The sequence below is a fragment of the Peromyscus californicus genome, unplaced genomic scaffold, assembly GCF_007827085.1.
Source record: "Peromyscus californicus insignis strain IS unplaced genomic scaffold, ASM782708v3 Scaffold_3__1_contigs__length_106647218, whole genome shotgun sequence".
Lineage (NCBI taxonomy): Eukaryota > Metazoa > Chordata > Mammalia > Rodentia > Cricetidae > Peromyscus > Peromyscus californicus.
In genome coordinates, this window is record NW_026294551.1 from 68,912,556 (window position 1) to 68,927,109 (window position 14,554).

At 40.4% G+C, this 14,554-nt stretch overlaps 1 protein-coding gene across 1 annotated transcript in view; it reads right to left on the bottom strand.

The window, feature by feature from the left end:
• The window catches only part of Meikin (meiotic kinetochore factor), a 47,674-nt gene extending 34,787 nt beyond the window's left edge, over positions 1 to 12,887 (bottom strand). The window contains exons 1-5 of the mRNA XM_052759944.1: positions 12,779 to 12,887; positions 12,611 to 12,686; positions 11,903 to 11,990; positions 10,217 to 10,274; positions 5,015 to 5,146 (exon numbers count right to left, since the gene is read on the bottom strand). Of these exons, the coding sequence (XP_052615904.1) occupies positions 5,015 to 5,146; positions 10,217 to 10,274; positions 11,903 to 11,990; positions 12,611 to 12,686; positions 12,779 to 12,887 (463 nt within the window). The remainder of the gene's footprint in view (positions 1 to 5,014; positions 5,147 to 10,216; positions 10,275 to 11,902; positions 11,991 to 12,610; positions 12,687 to 12,778) is intronic.
• Between the last annotated feature and the right edge of the window lie 1,667 nt (positions 12,888 to 14,554).

Sequence of the window (14,554 nt, forward strand, 5' to 3'; positions counted from 1 at the left end):
AGAACAGAACACAAGGATTGGTTATGCTGGCATCAAGATAAGAATCTATAGCTTAGTCCAGTTCTCTGTCCTTGCCTGTCTTCTGTCTAGATTTTTGCTTTACAGAGATCACTGAGCTACAGGATGGCAGCACACACATAACTGGCTGACTCTCATATTCTCTGTACTCCTCTCTGTCCATTAAGCCTCATGACAGTGAGCAACATGGTCACACTGCTATTACCTGGTATCCGTTTTAAGCTTTCTATTGACCTTGGCTATGGATGAATGGTGCTATCCCTGTTGCATCCCTGTCTGTACCTTTCTACTGTCCATAGCATACTATTATATCATCAGATATTCTCTTCATGTATGGAGATTGTGGATTGAACCTAGGGCCTCATGCATGCTGGGAAAACATTCTACAATTGAGCTACATCTCTGGACATTTTAGATATTCAATGTTGGTATCATGATAATAAAATTATTTTCTCTGGATTTGTCAAATACAAATGGACCAGACATTGTTTAGGTATTTATTACTTGTATATATTATATATAGTTATTGTACTTTTGTATATAGTTTTTCTTTTGTTAGTTATAACCTTTTTCTTTTTATTAAAATAGAAAAGGGAAAATATGGTGGTATTTTATTTGTACTGAAATGTGATTTTAATTGTATGTTAATAAATAAAGTTGCCCGGGGGTCAGAGCTATTAGAGCCATAGCAAGAGTGTGGTGGTGGTGGCGCACGCCTTTAATCCCAGCACTTGGTAGACAGAGCTAGGTAGATCTCTGTGTGTTCAAGGATACAGCCAGCATTGGAGACACAGGCCTTTAATCTCAATACCAACCATAGAAGACCTGGAAGTCTCTACAGACAGGCAGTGAGGAGGCAGTCATGTGTTTGGGTTTACAACCAATGAGAAGACAGAACAGAAAGACTATATAAAGAGAAACACACAGGAAATAGGTTCCTTTCGGAGAGCTCTCTTGGCTGAAGAGGATCGCTGAAGCAGGAAGGGTAAGGCTCTTAGCTCTGACCTCTTGGCTTTCTTCTCTGAATCGGCTCGGTGTTTCTTATTTAATAAGACGGTTGGTTACATCTACATACTACAAAAATCTTATTCTTCTAGTATACCATGGCAAACTTTTGGTTTTCCTGAATCAATGCCTCCCTATCTCCCCAGATGGTTTACTTTTCTATGTATTTCATCTACTTAATCTTTTTTTTGTTGTTGTTGTTGTTTTTGTTTTTGAGACAGGGTTTCTCTCTGAGTCCTGGCTGTCCTGGAACTCACTCTGTAGACCAGGATGGCCTCAAATTCACAGAGATGTGCCTGCCTCTGCCTCCCAAGTGCTGGAATTAAAGGCATGCACCACCACTGCCTGGCATGACTTCAGAATTTTAGAGAGACTTTTGATATTTTAGAGAGACTGAATATTTCAGAGAAATTCTGAACTTTGAAAGAGACTTTGGATGTTTTTTTTTTTTTTGGTTTTTCGAGACAGGGTTTCTCTGTGTAGCTTTGCGCCTTTCCTGGAACTCACTTGGTAGCCCAGGCTGGCCTCGAACTCACAGAGATCCGCCTGGCTCTGCCTCCCGAGTGCTGGGATTAAAGGTGTGCGCCACCACCGCCCGGCTGACTTTGGATGTTTTAAAGAGATTCAATTTTTATTATTTTTTATTTTTGTTTTTGTTTTTGAGACAGGGACTCTCAATGTAGCCCTGGCTGTCCTGGAACTCACTATGTAGACCAGGCTAGCCTCAAACTCATAGAGATCCACTTGCCTCTGCCTCATGCGAACTAGGATTAAAGGCATGTGCCACCGTGCATGGCAAGAGACTGAACTTTTAAAGTATTTGAATTTTTTTTTTTTTTGGTTTTTTGAGACAGGGTTTCTCTGTGTAGCTTTGCGCCTTTCCTGGAACTCACTTGGTAGTCCAGGCTGGCCTCGAACTCACAGAGATCCACCTGGCTCTGCCTCCCGAGTGCTGGGATTAAAGGCGTGCGCCACCACCGCCCGGCTCAGTATTTGAATTTTTAAAGACTGGGATTTTTAAAAGTTGGAATGTTTTATATTGTGATATTAATATTAACATGCCATCTTGGGGACAAATGACAAAGGAAAGGTTCTAGTTGAATAGTGATGTGTTTGTATGTTATTAAGTTGATAAGGGGTCAATTATGCTAGCTAGTTTTATGTCAACTTGAAACAAGGTAGAGTCATTTGGGAAAAAGGAATCTCAGTTGAGAAAATTTCCCCACTAGACTGGTCTGTAGGAAAGCTTGTGGGACATTTTCTTAATTAAAGATTGATGTGGGAGGGCCCATCTCATTGGTGATGCTGTTACCCATGCACCCAAGGGCCCTGGATGGTATGAGAAATCAGGTTGAGTATGCTAAGAGGAGCAAGCCAGCAAGCATCACTCCTCCATCACTTTTGCCTCCAGGTTCCTCTGCTTTGAGTTCCCAGCCTGACTTCCCTAGATGGACTATAAGCTATAAGATTAAATAAACCCTTTCCTCTACAAGTTGCTTAGTAATGATGTTTATCACAGCAATAGAAAGCTAACTAAGACACTAGCATCATTTGTTGAAGAGGATATCTTTTCTCCAATGTGTATTTTTGGTGTATTTGTCAAAATTAAGGTGTCTGTAGCTGTATAGGCATCTATCTGGGTTCTTTGCTTTATTCCAATGATCTATGTGTTTAAGTGCCAGTACTGTTTCTATTACCACTGTTCTGTAGTTTAGACTTTTAAATAATTATTAATTGAAACTTGGAGTATTCTTCTTCTTCTCCAGGATTGCTTTGGCTACCTAAGATCTTTTGTGCTTCTCCACAATTTTCAGATTGCTTTGTCCTGTAGCTGGGGAGATGGCTTAGTTGATAAAGTGCTTGTTGAGGACTCAAGTTTAATCCCCAGCTTCCTCATAAAAAAGCTGGGCATGGCGACAGCACCTCTAATTCCAGTGCTGAGGATGTAGAAACAGGAAGATCCTGGTGCTTGCTAGCCAGTCTAGAAAGTGGTGAGCTCCAGGTTCAGCGAGATGCCTGGTCTCAAAAAATAAGGTGGAGAGGAAAAAAAATCTACATACATATGAGCACACACACAAACACACAATTGCCTTTTCTATTTCTGGGAAGAATGGAATTGGAATTTTGACTGATATTTCATTGAATCTGCATATTGTTTTTGATAGGATGAACATTTTTACAATATTCATTCTTCCTATCCATGGGTATGAGAGATCTCTCCTTCTGGTATCTTTCTTAGTTTCTTTCTTCAGTGTATTAAACTTTTCATTGTAGAGGTCTTTCACTTTCTTAGTTAGGTTTATTCTAAGGCATTTTATTTTGAGGAAGGATATTGTGAATGGGATTGCTTCCCGGATTATTTGCCTTTGGTATACAGAGAGGTTACTGGGGTATTTTTAATGTTAATTTTCTATCTTGCTACTTTACCAAAAATGTTTATCAGTTCTAAGAATGTTCTAGCAGAATCATTAGGGTCTTATACCTATGGAATCATATCATCTGCAAATAAGGATAACTGAATTTCTTCCTTCCCTAGACATATCCTTGTTATTTCTTTTCTTGTCTTACTTCTTTAGCTAGGATATCAAGTGATATATTGAATAGGAATGAAGAGAGTGGACACTTAGTCATGTTACTGATCTTAGTGGAAATCCTTTAAGTTTTTTTCTTCCATTGAACATGACATCAGCCATAGGTTTCTCATATGTACTCTCTATTATGTGTTATGGGTAGACTGGGTAGTTCTGCTTCAGATGACAGATCTGAAGACCAACTGGAACAGCTCTGTGCAGCTTTCAAGTTACCTACAGTTGATTTTATCTTTACCTATCATTCTTAAGTCTCAGAGCAGTAATAGAAGTTAAGTAGGATATGTATTTTTTTCATGGTTGTAAAAGCATAAAAGGATAAGTTCAACCAATTAAGAACGTTTTCAGGCCTTTATTATGTTTGTTCACAGATACCCTGTTGCCCAAAGCAAGCTCCATAGCTAATCCAAAGAGAAAGAATAAAAAAACTACCACAGAGGAGTCAGTAATTTACATCAACATATCAAAACATCATAGTATCCCTGTTATTAACAGATCCTAGAGTCATCTAATCCATAATACCTCTGATTGAAAACATCCAAAAAGGTAAATCTTCAGAGAATTCCAGCATTTGGGATGTTGAGATGGGAACTCAGGTATAGTTCAAGGCCAGCCTGGGTTACATAGTAAGGCTCTGTCTCAAAGGAGGCTCCCTTTGAGTAGAAAGGAACAGTCACCACAACTGTCACTTAAAAAATGACATCAATGTGCATATATATATATAAAACTGTAGAAACATTAACATATAACTGTATAAAACATATGTATATAACTGTACAAACATTAGTCCACATTAGTTTGTACAGTTAGACACACATGTGACATGTTCATGTTCATACGTGCTGTGCTGTCGTCACGCTTCCCTCCCTTTTTAAGCCCTCCCTCTCTCCCTCCTCCACTAGGTCTCCCTTGCTCTAGATTCTCCTCTTCTACTTTCAAGTCACTTTTCTGTTTTGTTTCAACATATGAGAGAAAATACACAATACTTGTCTTTTTGTGTCTGGCTCAGGATTCATGCTTTCTTCTTTCCAATTCAATGTGTCTTTATGAGTTTGTTTTTGAAAAGAAAGGAGCACTTTCTGTTGTTGCAGGGAGTTGTAGAGAAAAGCCTATGTTCTCTTTCATCCATCAACCAAAGGTTCTATTTATAATAAATAATAAATGTAAATAATTGTGAAAAAAACTCAAGCAGGGATTTGGTCTACTTCACATGTTATATACTGAAGAGTAAGAAAACTACATGTATTAAAAGAAAACAGATAGAAGTGCACCAAGATGGCATGTATATTTAAAGAACAAATACGCCTTCACCTTCACTATGTACAAATGTGTTCACTGTAAGATTTATGGACAAAGCAACACTTCTACAGCACAGCCAATTAAGGAGGCAATCATATTCTCACCCAAACAGTCTGAGCCTCTGAACAGCTCAGGTGATGAGAAGCTACTTCTACTCTCTTCAGTCGTCCTTGTATACGAGTCTGTGTCTGAACAACTCAGGGGCCAACTGGAAACATCATGCTCCGAAGTCAGACCTGCAAAATAAAGTGAAACAAAAAGAGTTGAATGGAAACAGAACAAAATTGAAATCCCAACAATGCACATCTGTAGAAATGTGCCTGTAGTTATATAGCAAGATTTTAACATTGACTTCGCACACAATTAGAAAGTCATAATAGTATGAATAATTTTGATTTAAATCTTAGATAAATAAATGCTTTGATGTTGATAAACACATTATAATCCTTTTTGACTGTTTCCCTAAGTTGTACTTTTATGGCCTACCCCTTATTCAATTCAGCTGTAATTCTAGCTCAAAAATTCAAGTTCTATATATAAGTAATTCACTAGCTAAGAAGAAAAAAAGGATGAATCCGGTTATTCCATCCAAAAAAAGGACAGACAAAAATAACACAGAATGAAAAACAGATGAACAAAAGACTGAATAGACATCCCAGAAATACTTACCTGTATGTGCACAACTGATTTTTATGAAGACATGTAAGAAGTTTAATGAAGAAAGGATTGTCTTTTAAGCAAATTGTGTTAGAATAACTCCATATGCATATGTAAAACCAAAACAAAGGTTGGGTGTGTGACTTTGCAGTAGAATACTTGCCAGCATGTGTGAATCCCTAGGCTCAATCCCTATCACAACAAAAGCCCTTCATCCCCAAAAACAAAACAACACTTGAGCTGAAGAGATGGCTTGGCAGTTAAGAACACTTGCTTTTCTTGCAGATGACCTGGATTTGGTCCTAGCACCTGTACAGAAACTTACAACCATCTGTAACTCCATTTCCAAGGAATCTGAGACATTCTCCTGGCCTCCTTGAGTACCAGGCACACATGTGGTACATATACATACATGTAGACACATTCACACACATACAAATAAATAAAAAAAACTTAAAATGTACACCATACTCGAAGAAACTAACACTAAGGTAGGCATGTTGGTACATGCTTCATGAAGTAGGGTTATAGTTCTACCTACTCAGGAGGCTAAGGCAGGGAAATCTATCCGGGCTATAGAATCTAAGGCCAGCCTGGGCAACTTAGTGAGACATTTCCTTAAAATAAAAAGTATAAAAGACATCTGAGAGGAAGACAATGCAAAAGTGACAAGGCCACATCGAAAGCCAATCCTTAGAGAAACTCAGACTGCTCTGCCAGCAACAACAGAACAATTAAGCACTATTACACACACACACACACACACACACACACACACACACACACACCCCTACCCTGAGAACCATGTGAACACAGGAGCCGACCTGGATACAAACTTGGGGACACAAACACACTTAAGTAAAGACTACACACAATCCACTGGTGAAAAGGTGAGCTCAGATACTATCCAGTTGAAAAGGCTAATACAAGCACACACAGTATACAACCCTTATAGCTTGTCCTCATTCCTATTTTACTTCCCTCTCCCCACTTCCTCTTTACTATTTTTTTTTTTTAATTTGAGACAGGCTCTTACTATGCAGCCCTGACTGTCTTGGAACTCACTATGTAGACTAGTCTGTCCTGAAACTCAGTGATCCTACCTCTGCCTCCTGAGTGATGGGATTAAAAGTGTGCTCCACCATGTGTGGCTTCTTTTTACTTTTCATTATTAATAAGTTTAACTTTAAATTATTTGCTTATTTTTTCAGTCTCCTAGCCTCTTAGTGAGAATGTAGGCAAAGTATCCAATTGCTTTTTGTTACATTTTAGTATCTGGTTTGTTGTCAAATCATTTTTTCTGTTACAGTTGTCTGCTTCTCCCCTATCAATGATAGTGGGGAATCGTTAGCCTAGGAAAAGACTACCCACGAAGAAGATCCAATGAAACAGAACAATGAATATGGAAAAAACAAACAAAACCAAAAAAAAAAAAACCACCCAACAACACTGGAAAGACTCATCCATTGTGTCAGACACACAAACAACACAGAACACATACAAAATGAACAAGCCAATACAGCACCTTCAAAAGCTAACAACTCCTCAGTAACTAAAATCGGAGATAGTGAACTAGGCAAAAAGCTAAACAAATAACTCAAAAGCCTACTTTTAAAATGTTTAACTTCGCCAGGCAGTGGTGGCGCATGCCTTTAATCCCAGCACTCGGGAGGCAGAGCCAGGCGGATCTCTGTGAGTTCGAGGCCAGCCTGGTCTACAAAGTGAGTTCCAGGAAAGGTGCAAAACTACAGAGAAACCCTGACTCGAAAAAAAAAAAAAAAAAAAATGTTTAACTTCAAAGAGTATTCATGAAGTATTCAACGACTAGATGATGAAGCAGTCAGGGCCTAGATAAGAAAGCCAGCAACAAGAGTGAGAGACTCACTAACATGACAGAGAAACTCAGCAAGGAAACAGAAATTCTGAAGAAAAAACAACAGAAACACTGCAAATTAAAGAGTTCATTCATTACATTAAAAACACAGTGAAAAGCATCATCAATAGACTAGATCAAGCACAAGAAAGAATATCAGATATCAAAGATGAGGTTGAGGATATACTATACTCAGAGAAAGAAAACCATAAGGGTGTCTATAAACACCCAAGAATTCTGGGACATGATCAAGCAAGACACCAAATCTAAAAATCCAGGAAGTAGAAGGGTAGGAACTGAGATAATAGCCAAAGACACAGAAAACTAATGAAATCACAGTAAGATTATTCTAAAAGTAGTCACTTTGGAACTTCAGTGCTGGCCAGCCAGCTTACAAGCATGCCTCTTTCCCAAGCCACAATCCTGTCACTGCTAGCCCAATCCATTTAGGGTCTCTTCCCTGCTACAAGACAAGGAAGCGTGAGACAGAGCTGTACTTAACAGGACTTTAGCCAACAAGTATGAAGTGGCAGTTGGTTCCTCTGCTCTTCAGACAGTCAACACAGCAGAAAAGCCAAATGACTCTTTGTGATACTCCTCTTTGCCACAACATTCCTCTAGGAATTCCTGAAGTTCTGCTTCAGGAAACCCATTTTGCTCATATTCCTTAATGGCATCATAAGAATCTGCAGCAAGTGGAATCATAGAAAAGGCTAGGGGTAGGAGCTGTAAGTACAGACAGCTAAACAATCACACTGAGATGTTCTTTCTGATGGATCTGAGCAAGGGCTGGAGAAGGCTAGCCAGTACCACACACATGCTGCATTTTCTTCTTTACCAAAAGATTTAGAAACACGTTTTATAACTTACATTAATAACAATGGCTCTTGTGCACAGCACATGAGAAGTCAAGAAAATCCCATTAAAAATGCATCAAACAGCAGGACATGCTAAAGCGTTTTCTCAATGAATCTAGATACTTTCAAGTCTTTATATTTCTAGATGTTGGCACTAATGTCAAAATCGATTTTGATTTTGCCTCTGTGAACTTTCTTGTCAAAGGAATCAATCATATTATGAAAGACCTAACAATCTGGTAACTCATGGGAAGAAATTATCTATAGGTCAGTGTCTTTGAGGTAAAACTTTCTATTTGTAGGAGACAATAAAATTCCAGTCTGAAGAATGAATGAGCCCAGTAATGAAGGTGCATTGAGAAGTCTAAGTAAGAGCAGCCTATGTCACCATCACTGTCAATTATTCAGGGTCTCATTAGAAGAAAACATGGGCCCTTTCTTTTAGTGCTGCTTATAGGTTTTAAGCCAATTCTATTGTCTTAATTTTGTCAATAATCGTCACCACGGAAATTTTCATTAGATGGTGATACTGGTTGAAAAAGCAAAAAAGATACTGTCATTAAGTGTCTTCTTGAGTATGTATAATGCACATGTGCAGACTCATGTTTTATGTTAACTTGACACATGCTAAAGTCATCACAGAAAAGGGAGCTCAACTGAGAAAATGCCCCCATAAGATTGGCCTGTAGGCATTTCCTTAATTAGTGACTGATGTGTGAGGGTCCAGCCCATTGTGGGTGGGGCCATTCCTGGGCTGATAGTCTTGAGTTCTATAAGAAAGCAGGCTAAGCAGGCTGAGCAAGCCATGTAAGCAGCACTCTTTCATGGCCTCTGCATCAGCTCCACCCTCAAGGATTTCATTTAAGTTCCTGTCCTGACTTCCTTCAATGATGAACAGTGATGGAAAGCATACTCCTAATAAGTCCTTTCCTCTCCCAACTTGGTTTTGTCATGTTGTTTCATCACAGCAATAGTAGCTCTAACTAGGGCAGTCATCTTCATCTACACCAGCATATTCTCTCACAAGCCAAGTATTTAAAAGCAACAGTATTCTCTTCTTTGAAAGCAACCACCACTGATTAAACCAACTTCAACAAGTGATGTGGTGACTACAGCTATTTTGAAAATCTACAAACCCAGTTTCCATAGAATCTGGTATCTGGCTTGGGATCTCTGTGAGTTCAAGGCCAGCCTGGGCTACCAAGTGAGTTCCAGGAAAGGCTCCAAAGCTACACAGAGAAACCCTGTCTCGAAAAACAACAAAAAAAAGAAGAAGCAAAACTTCAGATTTTCTCTTAAATCCTCTCATCTCAGAATCAAGAGGCACCATTGCATTTCTATGTCACTCCGGGCCCACTAGGGCCAAAACTTGGTTCCACACTAGCAGGTCCACCCCTCAAGGCATGATTCAGCTCCAAGTTGCAGGAGGATGATTCTATCCACATGTCAGCTGCACCTGCCTCTGTCCTGAGCTTACTTGCTCTGGTCCTGGTGTCCAGCAGTGTGCCCTACCATGACTCTTTCAGCTCTGGGTGCCAGGAAGGCCTGCAGGAAGACCTTTGTACATACTGTTTCTTTTGTATGGATTTCTCTTTACCATCTTTTTGCATAGCTGATTTCTATTCACCTTCAGATCTCAATTCAATTGACACCCTCACATGGAAGCATTTCCTAATATTTCTAGCTAGGCATAATTAATTACATTCAAGTCATTCTCTTTTGTAATGTGCCACAACTATAACCACATTTACTGATGTAAACATGTCAGCATGGAGAATGAGGTACAGAACACAGTCAGAAGGATTCATGCTAGACTAGGGGAGAGACATCTTCTCTTCCACTGAAATAAGAAGTCAAGAGATACAAATGAGTGCATATGCTTGGAGAAAAGACAAAGAGCTGTTATCTGTTAGTCTTACCTGAAACGAGTTCACTGCCGGATGAACAGCTGTCAATCTCGAAGTCATGAGTCACTGACTCCTATGTGGAATAAGAATGAAAGGTATGGCACAAATTGTGAGATGGCTATTTTAATTTGACTTTTTGATGTTTGATTTGTTTTGAAAAATGAGTGTATCAGAATATTGAGCACAGATATCTGCTATTTAATATTAAATCCAAAAATAAATATTAAATTACTATGAATAAACATGTGGAACTAGCAATAATCAACTCACTATTATGAGATAAAATAGTAAAGAGAAGGTGAATATTTTTCTGATCACCTAGGAAGGAAAGAAGGACTTTTCCTCCACCTTTAAATAAAGAGCAAAATAAATCAGAAGAAAAAATGATATAGAAGTCTAAAATAATAAAATTAAAGACTCATAAGTCAATGAAAATATTTGCTGTGTGTGTAAAACTATCTTCAGTATATAATGAAGAGATATTTCACAGCAGAAGAAACACAAATGGACAATAATGAGAAAAAAGTACAACTTCATTAGCATTCAAAGAAATGGAAAATAAAATAGCATGCAGCTTTTCATCTCTCTTCATTTTGAGTTAGAGTGTGCCAGTTTGCCAACATGAATCACAAAGTGTCAAACACATCCACCCTCTGGCCTACTGCAAAGTATTTGTCTTAAGTAACAACCTAAAATGCACACACAATCCTGTAGAAGTATGTCTATCAATGTCCACAAAAGCAAAATCTTGGAAATTCGGTCTCCCAATCTCCAGAAAATAGTCATACACATTTTAGTATATCTGTTAGATAAAACACTATGAAGACACTAAAATATTATAAATACTTTAAGACTACTTAATAACATGGTAATACGTAAGTCATAAAATGTTTTTAAAGCACAGAAAAAAAATACAGCAATTTGAAGAAAGTTTTATATACTATTTTGAATATTTAAATTATCTCCACCAAATACTTAACCACATACTGTGAAAACATGATGTAAAAAAAATCGTTTTTTAAATGTCATAAGTGAAAGTGCCATCTCCTAAACACAGGCCTGGTGGGCTGAGGCGGAAGGACAGTGAGCTTATAGCTAGGTTCGGCTATGGAGTGAGGTCCTGTCTCAAAAAGTTAGATTATAATACAAGAATATTAGAATGCACTGTCGCATACTGAATCCTTAGTGATCAATCATGTTTCTAGTTGCTAATGGACAAAGTCAAGTGGAAAACAGGAAAATGACTTTATACATTTGAATACACAAAATAGAACGTTCATAAGTAACATTTCCCCACTCCTCACTAAGAGATATGAAAAACATGGAAGTACAAAATTATGAACCTACTTAAGTGAGAAGCCCAAGGGCTCCCTAGGCAAAGACACATATAACAATGTAATAAAAATACTAGAAACTGCCGGGCGGTGGTGGCGCATGCCTTTAATCCCAGCACTCGGGAGGCAGAGCCAGGTGGATCTCTGTGAGTTCGAGGCCAGCCTGGGCTACCAAGTGAGTCCCAGGAAAGGCGCAAAGCTACACAGAGAAACCCTGTCTCGAAAAACCAAAAAAAAAAAAAAAAATACTAGAAACTATTAGATATCTATGAACAAAGATGACTTCATTCTTTTATCCGGAGGTGTGTCTACTGCCTGTCTCTACCCTCCGTGTATGTAAGAAGCAGAGGAGGAACATACATACACTCAACAGAGCTTTCTTCTCATCTGGGGTCTCTTTGCCAGGGCTATCATTTTCTTGCAGGCTTTCCTCTCCTGTAACACTTAACTGACTGCAAAGAAACAAAACAGTTAGGTTTACAGCATCGGGATTTGACTATGTCCTTTTGTAGTTTAAAATCTGAAAGTCCCTTTAAGGAGGTCTTGGAGAACTGACTAGGAGATTTGCACCAAAAGCTGAATGATGCTACAGTTGCTTTCCTTAGAGGTTTTGTTTCACTTTTAAGTAACTCGGCAAGCCTTCCATTAATGAAACGAATCTGTCTGGGCTGGGGGCTGTAGCTCAGTTGGTAGAGGCCCTCAAACCGAAGCATAATGACACAAATCTGTAATCCCAGATTTGGGAAATCTGTTAAGGTCAATCTCTGCTACATGGGGAATTTGAAGCCAGGCTGGGCTACATGAGATTCCCGTCATTCATAAATATATATGTGTGTGCTATCTGTAAATGCATATATAACATAACACACACATACATGTGAGAAAAAGACATATACGAGAATGTGTGCGCACCCCACCCCCACCCCCCAAATTTCTGGGTCTGTGTTTTCAGAGCAGAACCAGAGCATTCATTTTCTCCTTTGATTCCTCGAATGAGAGGCTACTAAGCAGAAGCAACACTCAAAACCTGTCAATGCCAAGTTGCTCAGGGCTGTTATCCCAGGCGACCCACCTCGGCAGCTGTGAGCTGCTGCCTCTGGGCCTGTTCAATTCCTCTTTCTCAGCAATCTTCCGCAATCCCTTCAGACCTGCGAGAGGGTGCCACGTTTCAGGGGAGCTGCTCGTGCCCCCACTCAACCCCGGCCGAGGCCCACCCGCCACCCAGGCCTGCTGATTCGACCTGGCGGCGGCGCCTCTGTCTTCCCCGGGAGGGCTAGGTCCGGCTTCGGGGTGAGGTTGAGCCTCTCACCAGCCCTCTTCTTGCGGGGATAGACCCGTCGAGGCCACATGGCCACTCCACCCAAGCGGGAGGGCCCCACACGCCCCATCTTGTCCATCGCCTTCTTGAGGAACTGACCAGCCACAGAGCGACGCCCTGCCCTAGCCGCCCGCCTCAGTACTACTTTCTATAGTCGCAAAGGCTTCTGGGAAGATGGTGGACAGCTCCGGCTACGCCCTATTGAGGGCAAAGCCAAGCCTGGGCTATGAGGATTGCCTCTGGACTCAAGCTCCTTAAATTTTAAATGCACGTGCATGCACGCGCGCACACACACACACACACACACACACACACGCACACACGCACACACGCACACACGCACACACGCACGCACACACACGCACACACGCACATGTACCGGCATCCAGCAGGTCATTGCTTTTAGTCAGAATGACCCAACACCTGTTACTCATGCCTTGCTGTTCTGAGCACTGCATGGGACACTAGCTCTGGAGTTTTTGGGTCTCTGAGCTCAGGGAATGAGAATGGGAGCCTAGCCTTAGTCAATGCAGGAAGACAAGGGGCAGATTTGTTAGAGATAGCTCCATCTGATAAGCATATTGAGCATGTGGCAACCACCTTTTATTCCTTTAAAAAAAAACGCAGCATTTGACATTGCTGAAATGGAGTCTGTAGAGAGGACATTAGGAAGAGCTTGAAGGCTTTTCTGTGGCTCCTCAATGTTGTGCGTGTGCCTATGCAGATGAGTATGCATGTGTGTGGAGGTCAGAGGACTTTCTTTTTTTTTTTTGGTTTTTCGAGACAGGGTTTCTCTGTGTAGCTTTGCGCCTTTCCTGGAACTCGCTTTGGAGACCAGGCTGGCCTCGAACTCACAGAGATCCGCCTGGCTCTGCCTCCCGAGTGCTGGGATTGAAGGCGTGCGCCACCACCGCCCGGCCAGAGGACTTTCTTAACCTCCACTGTTTTGGTTGTGTTTGGAGATTCAGTCTGTTAGTGAACCTGGAGCTCGCTGATTTGACTAGACTGCCCAGCCGGCAAGCTCCAGGCATCTTTGTGTCTCTACCTCTCCAGCAAGGTGCTTACAGATGCACACTGCCCTGTCAGCTTTTTAAAGTAGGTGCAGGGGATCTGAACTTAGGTCCTCATGCTTGGGTTGAAAGCACTTTACCAGCTGGGCCATCTCTCATCCTGAGACTCCAATAGTATGTATGTGAATACAGACTGAATTTTCATAATAAAATTACACTGAATTTCACAACTGAAAATCGGCTCATGGAAACATTTATGGCAATCTATTACTCATCAAAATGTAACTTTGTAAAGAGCAGTGGGATCTTTATGGGCATTCTTGCCTGCTTAGATATATTGGTGCTTTGAGTATTGGCTGAATACCTTAACATCGGGTCCTTCAGTCAAGGGTCTCACAGTCATGCTGCACTCTGAGCAGTAATCACAGTTCACCATTCTTTCCTGAGTCACACCCATAACATGCAATCAGATACCAAGTCTCTTGGCTCCTCTCATTGCTTTGAGGGACTTTTGTGAAAATGACTTTCAACCCACTGCAGTTCTTAAATGATTTGTGGGAGCCCTGGAACTTGGGAGCAACTAGATCTGGAAATGTAAAAAACACTGAAAGCAAAACCAGCTTAAATCAGAAGCCTGTCTGCGCTTGGTGATCCTGTTCCCTAAATGGTTTCTGTTTGTTTGAGACAG